At 50.6% G+C, this 7,805-nt stretch overlaps 1 protein-coding gene across 1 annotated transcript; it reads left to right on the top strand.

Moving 5' to 3' along the window:
* The first annotated feature begins 315 nt into the window (after window positions 1-315).
* On the top strand, window positions 316-7,400 carry LOC136993701 (ubiquitin carboxyl-terminal hydrolase 42-like). Its single transcript, XM_067308620.1, has 11 exons — window positions 316-477; window positions 1,221-1,415; window positions 2,599-2,785; window positions 3,499-3,609; window positions 3,780-3,882; window positions 4,055-4,122; window positions 4,284-4,354; window positions 4,943-5,025; window positions 6,429-6,540; window positions 6,937-7,077; window positions 7,296-7,400. The coding sequence occupies exons 1-11, from the start codon at window positions 316-318 to the stop codon at window positions 7,398-7,400; spliced, it is 1,338 nt and encodes a 445-aa protein (XP_067164721.1).
* The last annotated feature ends 405 nt before the right edge of the window (window positions 7,401-7,805 follow it).

A 7,805-nucleotide genomic window follows, 5' to 3' on the forward strand; every position in this document is an offset into this window, starting at 1 on the left:
GAAGAATAACCCTGTGCATCAGTACAGATTGAGATCAGAACATCTAAGGAGTGGCCTGAGGAGAAGAGTCTGGGTATTACAACGGCTGCCATACGAGCCAGTGGTGCATGCTCACTGCGAATAAGGCCACATGCCTATGGGACTGCACTAGTAGTAGCATGGCTACCCAGAGAAGGGGAGTTATTATCCTCCTTGGCTCAGCACTAGTGTGTCCCATCTTGGGGCTGCCAGGAGCTTTTCTTGGTAGTGGGAAACAGCAGAAAAAGAGGAACCAGCCCCAAAATGTAGCTTGGGAAGTTCATACTGGACATTAGGATGAAGAAATATTACTTGAAGGGTAGTACTGTGGTGGAGCTGGCCACCCAGAGGGAGTCTGTGATCAGCCCTTGCTCTGTGTTTCAAGAAACAGCCAGTGAGGATGGAGAGACATCAGTGAAGGCAGGGAGATCTCGGGGTGAGAGCAAGGTGCGGAAGCAGGTGGGGTGTCTGCAGGCTGCAGGGACACAGGAGCAGGTTTGGGACGGCATAGGACAGCCTGTGGTGGAGATGGCCGGGGGCACTGGCAAGGCTGAAGGGCCCAAACAGAACTGAGGTCTTTGTCGCTTTGGGTATGGCTGCTTTCTCTGCCACCAAGACCTACCAGGAGACACCAGGGCCTTTCTCCCCCTTCCCCTTCAGGGGACCCTGAGAGGTGTCATGTATTTGTTCTTCACTCGGCATTGTGCACCCCCAGCCACACGCTGCCCCCAGGAAGAGCCCCGGGCAATGCACAAAGGAAAGGATCTCTTATTATCATTATTAAAATTATTATCATTATTCAGCTACAGAATAAGTGCTAATTGCATAGCACAGAAGTTGCCTAAGAAATTGAGCAAAGCGTACCTCACTAAGTATTTGTCGATCAGCTGCTTTTGTTAGTTCAGTGAAGACTCTATCATGCGTCAATTCTCCAGCACTAAGTTCGTCACAGAGGGCAAAAGGAGAGAGCAGCCCCGTTCTTGGGAAAGCCTTCTGGAGGGAGAAAGTCAAAGCATGCGCGCCATGATGAGGACGCACGCTAGTACTAACGCGTAGTAGCGTCAGGCTTTTCTGCTGATTCCTGGAGGCAGGTGAGCTTGTGCCGAGGCTCCCGGAATGACTTAAAAGTTTTCCGGAGTTCCAAGGTCTTCAAGCAGGCTTGCTCGTAAGGGCTGTTAAGGGCTGTGTTTCTCTGGTGCCAGTATTGCAAAATCAGCCGATTGCTTTCCCTCCTGTCCTCGACAGAATTCCTTGAGAAGGGCCCTGTAGCACAGCAGGTGGTGTGCTCTACAAGTCTTTGGGACAGATTTGCTCTACAAATCTTTGGGACGGACACCAGAAGAGGGGAGAAGACACCCCACGCCAACGTGAACATGCCAGCGCAAACTGCACAACAGGTACGGTGTCAGCAGCGTGCCTTTTTTTCTTAGTAGGCTGCTTCTGCCTGGGAAGGAGGCGTGAGCTGTGCCGGCGGAAGCACAGCCCCCGCCCCTGCCGCAAGCGGGGCAGCGCAGCGGCCGCAGGCTGCAGAGGGTGCCCGGCGGTCCCTGGCGCCAGGGGAGCGCGTCTCCGCCGCGGCCTCGCGTCCTAAAGGGGGCAGGGCCACGCTGCCCCCAGCAGCTGCCCGTCACAGACACTCTGCGATCCGATTGGCTGCGCCACATCAGGACCGGCCCACTCGGCTGCTACGAGCCTCCTCATTGGCCGAGCTGCCTGCCATCACAATGGCCCGCAGGGCTGGGGTCACTCTGCGGCAGAGAGGGCGGCGGCGCAGCAGCTGCTCGCGCGCTCTCTGCCCAGGCGCTCGCGGACGCACTGGCGGGAGCGAGCGTGGGCTGAGCGAGCCTTCTGGATATCTGGGCTCATTCCTTTTCCACTTGGAATTGTATGTGCCAAAAATGGAGTCACGCTCTGCAAGCTGGGGTCGGGTACCACCTGCAGGAGCTGGCCGAGAAAGGAGCTCCTCCTGTGAGTAAAGACTTCAAGAGTAAAGGGCAACTTTGCGACTCCCCGAAGGCAGCGGAAGTGGCTAGTGTTGCAAGGCTGACTTTCGATAGGTTGACACGCTCCGGTGGATGCTGGGGAGCTTTCTGGTAATACAGAGACTTCTGCAGGTGTGCACGACACTTGAAGACTACATTGCCTAGAAAAAGACCTGATCCTGGGAGGGCTGCTGGCTTCTTTGGGGGTCTTTGTTCTTCCCTTTATTACCGTGTAATTGCAAGTCTAAGGGTAAGGGTTAAGGTTAGGATGAGGAGAAAGAACAGAATAATTGCACTGCCAGATGAGCGCCTCGAGATGGAAGGGACTCAGCAGCAGTTCCTGAAGGCCGAGTAGTAATTGTTGCCCATGAGAAAAAGCAAAGCAGAGGAATAAACTCTTCTTCCCCAACTGTGCGCTGGCCAGCCAACGTGAGCGGCAGCCTTCGTGGGCCATCTCTACTATGTGCTTGTGTTCTCCAGGGCAGCTGGTTCTTGTGCGGGCTGCTCTCCAGAACACTGCCTCTGAAACCTGCATTCCTAAAACAAAGGCAGGCAGTCTCTTTTACGATCTGATTTCCTTGCAGTCATTGCCGATGGAATTGCTCCGCCACAAAGGATTCTTTTCCCACCCGAGAAGATTTCTGTGGCTTGGCGGCAAGGGCAAGGTGTCGGAGCTGGACTCTGCAACCTGGGCAATACGTGTTTCCTCAACTCTGTTCTACAGTGTTTGACCTACACTCCCCCTCTGGCCGATTACCTGCTTTCCGGGGAGCACAGCCAGTCGTGTGAGTACTTGTGAACATGTTGCTTGCAACCTCCTGGACAGCTCTGCAGGTGAAAGAACAAGAATGGCTCTGCGAAGCAAACTCTGAGTTTTCCTATTTTCCCTGTAGGGGCTGGCTTTTAAACGCGCATTCACGGCAGGCTCAGGATAGCTGGTGGAGTGCTTGCTTTCATTTAATGCCTTGCGCTCAGATGTCAAAGAAGGGTTCTTTCTTCCCTCGTGTGAATGATCAATGCATTGGGAAGTAAGGCACTTCATGAAAATTTGGCCCGTGGCTTTCCGGCTGGTAGGAAGATGATAAAATTTTGGAGGAGGGCATCACAGGTTCTCAGTGTTCCTTCACAGCCGGGTTTCCCTAATGCACGACCGCTGTGAGAACTGATATGGTCACTGCTGAACCGTGAGAAGAGTAAAAGTCCCGAAGAGCACCGTGAAAGCAGTATGAGCTGGTCTGGCTACTTCTGTGCACCTCCCTGCAAAAGAGGGCTTGGCAGTAGTCCTTCAGGTGTTTCATCAGAAATTGCGTGCCAGTACGGACTGAGTGGTTAATGCTTATGCACACGGGCTGGGCTGTTGGCACCTTTGGAGAAGAGAGCGTGGAATGGAGAGCAGAGACTGCACTTACAACTTCAAGACTGCTGTTGCTTCAGGTTTCCACAGGTACGTAGGTGTTTTTCACTGGGCTGAGGTGGTTTCTTCCTTGACTCTTGACAGGTTGCGAGCAAGGCTTCTGCATGCTGTGTACGATGGAAACTCACGTTAAGCAGGTCCTGTTCTGCTCTGCCAGTGCCATTGAGCCTACGGCTGTCTTCAGTAACCTTAGACGTAAGTCATTTCAGGTGGCGTTTTTTGCAGAAATGTCTGAATTTTCAGAGGGTTATTTCATGGGTGCAAAGGGTTTGGAGAGTTTAATTTTTTAAAGAAGAGAGCTTTCAGAAAAGTACGCTTTCTGTCCCTTCTTATGAGTTAAGCGTTGTACCCTTTGTATTTCCTAGGAATAGGGGAGCATTTCTGTTTCGGCAGACAGGAAGATGCTCATGAATTCTTACGTTACACCGTGGCCGCTATGCAGACGGCTTGTTTGAATGGAAGCTCCGAGTAAGCAGAACCACGTTAACCTCTAAGTGTTCTCTAGCACGTTTGACGCCTTCGTTTCCTACCCTACGTGAAAACCTTTGTCCAGGGTTTTCGTAGAAAAGAAAAGCTCTTTGTTCAAAGAGCTAACTCTCTGCCTCAGCTCTTCTGAGCGCTGATGATCATTTGTTTCCAGCTTGGACGCATCGTCGCAAGCCACCATGGTCATTCACCAAATATTTGGAGGATTTCTAAGATCCAGAGGTACTTTTTAAAACTATTACTGTCCTTAGAACTGATCTGTGCCTTTGCGTCCATTTGTCGCAAAGAGCTTGCAGTGTGACTGAAGTAGTGGGTCTCAGTAATGCCAAGGGGCGAAGTGAGTCTCCTTCGCATTTTGTGACGTGCTTCTGTTTGGATTCCAGTAACGTGCTTGAGCTGCCAAGCAGTTTCAGAGTCCTATGAGGCGTTCCTCGATATCCCTTTGGAGAGAGAGGTAAGACGTTTTGGAACTGTGGCCAAAGATGCGGTTGAAGGCGCTGAGCTTTTGGGGTTTGTTTTTTCTTCTTGTGGCTTCCTAAGCTCGACGGAGTTCGCCTAGGAACGAATGCTGTTCACGGCAAAAACACTTGGTGGTGGCTGGGAAGTGCATTGGACTCGGTCCTCCTCTGGAAGCCCTGTGAATGGTCTCCATGTATGCATGGGGTTTAAGCTGGAGAGAGGGCAATTAGCATATCTGCACACGCATGTTCAGCCTATGATGCTTCCCAGTTTTGGACTACCTCGATACACTTCTGATCGGGATACGATGGCTCTTTTTGCTTTTGTTATTGATGAGACGGCATACCACAGATAACTTAATTGTGCGCTACCGCAGACAGGTAGCTCTTTGTATCAGAGTCCAATCATTTTCAAACAAGGTCGGTGCTCCGCCTGCTCAGCTTCTGCCTCTTTCTTCACGGTGTTTGCGGCTTCGCAGTATGTCTCCCACGTGTGAACGAGGGAGGCCCTGCGGCAAAAGAGTAGTCGCGAGTCGGGATTTGCGTTTCCAGGAACTCAGTGTCCTCCTTTCTTCCTCATCCAGGCCGCCTCCTCTGTCCCTGGAGCGCTAGAAGGATTTGTGAGACCTGAGCTGCTGGATGGTGAAAATTGCTACAAATGTAGCAAGTAAGTAAGATTCTTCCTAATGCCATCTGAATAGGAGCTACTGGCTGAGCCTATTGTCTGTCTCAGAGCAGAAGTTATCCTTTGACTAAATTCAGAAAGACAAACGAGACAACGAGACGCAGCCTTTTGTTGTGCAGCTGATGATAGCCTGAAGTCACCCAAAGCCTGGAGTAGAGCGCGTGTGCTTCTACGAGCGGGATCTTTGTCATTCTGTTCAACTAGTTGGAAATCTTTGATAAGAAGCGCAGACGCTAGCTCGCAGGCGAATTTTATTCCCAGTGTTGTCTTCCCTGGGGGTGGTCAGCCTTGCTAACTGTAAAGCTGCGCACCGACCTGTTCCTACGGGCAGAAGTTAAAAGCCGTGTCCTCTGTGCTTGAGCAGTGAGCTCAAGCAGGAAGGAGCTGTGCGCAAGGATTTGGGGTGGGAGGCCACAACAGCTTCCGGAAGGCCCTCGTGTTCCCTGTGGAGCGCACCTGTGGGCCTAGGTAACTCTCAGCTGGCTCGCTGGTAATGAACATTAGCAAGCTCTGCTGGCTCACTAGCAGAACACCTTGCACAGTTCTTGAATTGTAAAAACTGCAGCTAGGCATTCTGTCGACGGGTTTGGATCTCTCTGCCTTGTATTTTGACCTCGGAACCAGGGAGGAGGCTATTTCAAATAGCTCTTTCCACTTAGTAGCTATCAACAGTATTTTTCCTGATGAGCTAAGCTGACACCTTTCAGGGTGCATCTGTCACATATCCTTTGTGATAGCAGTTGAATGTCACTGGCTACCCTGTATGTCCTGCCTTTGAGCGGGCCATGGAGCAAGTTTACAGTGAACCAGTTCATTTCCAAGGATTTCAGCTGGTTCAGTCTCTTTCCAGGTGACTGTTGGCATCTTGTATTTTTGATGCTGATAACTGATCCGTTTGTGAAGTTCTTTGCCGTTCCTAGTCCTGAGGACTGAGGCTCCCTTTTTCCAGCTCTCTTTCGCTGTTGGCACTCCAGCAGAAAGCGGGTAGCCAGGCCATGAGTTGGAAATAGCCACTTCTGCGTACCGGGAGACATCAGCCTTGCGTTGCATTCTGGAACCGCGCTCTAGTGAGAGAGTCATGTTCCAGCTGCCTTACGAGTTGTTGGCAAGCCTTACTTTTGGGCACAGCTCAGGCATTTGTTTGGCTACCAAAAGACAACGTTCCCAGTCCGTATAGAGCTGCCCTCATGCATCCTGCTACGTTCTCTGCATGAGCAAGGCTGAAATGCAGTGTGCAGCTTTAAGAAAAGAAGCACCGCCTTAGGCAAGGAAATCGCGTTCAGCTAGGATGAGCGTTGTGAGGGACATGGAAACTCGTCTGACTTTTGGCGTGAGGAGGGAGGGGGAAAGATGCCTTGAAACAATTGCCTGTGCTTGCTTTGAAGGTGTGAAAAGATGGTTGCTGCGTCCAAGAGGTTTACAATACATCGCTCTTCCAACGTTCTCACCATAGCCCTGAAAAGATTTGCCGATTTCACTGGTGGAAAGATTAGCAAGGTATCTATGCAACTGCAATGCCTTCCTGGGAAGGGAGATTTCCCAAGGCAGAAAGAACGCTCTTTTAAAAGTTGTTAATGTCCGCCGACTGTAACCGTAGCAACGGAAGATGTCTGGGAAAAATCAGCACAAGAAGTAGGTCTTACTCTTTCTCTTCCGGTAACAGCCAAGTTCCCGTGTGACGCTAAGCGTATGCTCTGCTCTTAAAAAGCTGATTTTGCACTGAGCAGTTCTCTGCAACTGAAATGATTAAATGTTGTATCTGGGAAGACCGATTTCTGAGGAAGCAAAAAATGCCTGTCTAAACTTCCAGCCCATGTTCTTAGAAGTGTTTTTCTCCGGCTCTTTCATAAAGTGCTCCCAGTTGAGTTTTGAATCCTCTTGCTCTGTCTTCAGGGTGTGAAATATCCAGAGTATTTGGACCTTCGAGCATACATGTCTCAGTCAGTCGGAGAACCAGTCCTCTACGCCTTATATGTGGTGCTGGTGCACAGAGGTGCCAGCGGTCATGCAGGACACTATTTCTGCTTCACCAAGGTAAGCATCAGCTTCATTTCTTGCAGGGTAAAATCTGCGCTGGTGAAGAGAAGCTTGCCCCAGCACGTTACTGGCAACCACTGTTTTTAAGGGGAGAGGACTCATTGCGTGTCTCCTTTGCCTAGTCTTGGTGTATCCTTTGTCTGGCAGTGCTCTGTCTGGGTTTTCCTGTGGAAAGCATGCAGCTGCTCTAAAGACCTCGTTGCCTTTATTTGCAGGCCAGTAATGGACTGTGGTATAAGATGAATGATGCCTCGGTAGCCCTTTGCGACATCAAAACCGTTCTCAGCCAGCAGGCGTATTTACTTTTCTATGTCAGGTAAGAGCAAGTATTGAGATGGATTCAGGCTACATTTCCTTTTTGCGCTACTGAAACTTCTCTTCTTCTCCTCTGACGTGTTTTTCTTTCTGTGCTGGGAGGAAAGGGCTGTTGGTAGAATTCAGTTCTGTCCAATCTGGAATTCCCCATGTCGTGTATTGTCTTTCATTGCTTGGCCTTCACCTGCTGCACTTGCGTAACTTGTTACGTGCGTGCTCTCTGTAGCTGGCGAACGCGGAAAAGAGGAGAAATTTAGGCCAGAGGTGGTGTAAGGATGAGTTCTTGCTCTGAAAGGGACAGCCGTGGTAGGGAGACCAGTATCTGATTTTCAGCTTGTAGTCTTGGTTACATTTTCAGTACGGCCTATCAGCTGCTCCTAGAAAATGGTAGGATGGGATTCAGCCCAAGA

Source organism: Apteryx mantelli, chromosome 19 (assembly GCF_036417845.1).
Source record: "Apteryx mantelli isolate bAptMan1 chromosome 19, bAptMan1.hap1, whole genome shotgun sequence".
In the NCBI taxonomy this organism is placed as follows: Eukaryota; Metazoa; Chordata; class Aves; order Apterygiformes; family Apterygidae; genus Apteryx; species Apteryx mantelli.

Coding starts and splice junctions, on each gene's coding strand:
- LOC136993701 (XM_067308620.1), top strand. CDS start 316: ATGAAGAAATATTACTTGAAGGGTAGTACTGTGGTGGAGCTGGCCACC. Junction 3,883..4,054: donor TGTTTGAATGGAAGCTCCGA/GTAAGCAGAACC, acceptor ATTTGTTTCCAG/CTTGGACGCATCGTCGCAAG. Junction 6,541..6,936: donor CTGGTGGAAAGATTAGCAAG/GTATCTATGCAA, acceptor CTCTGTCTTCAG/GGTGTGAAATATCCAGAGTA.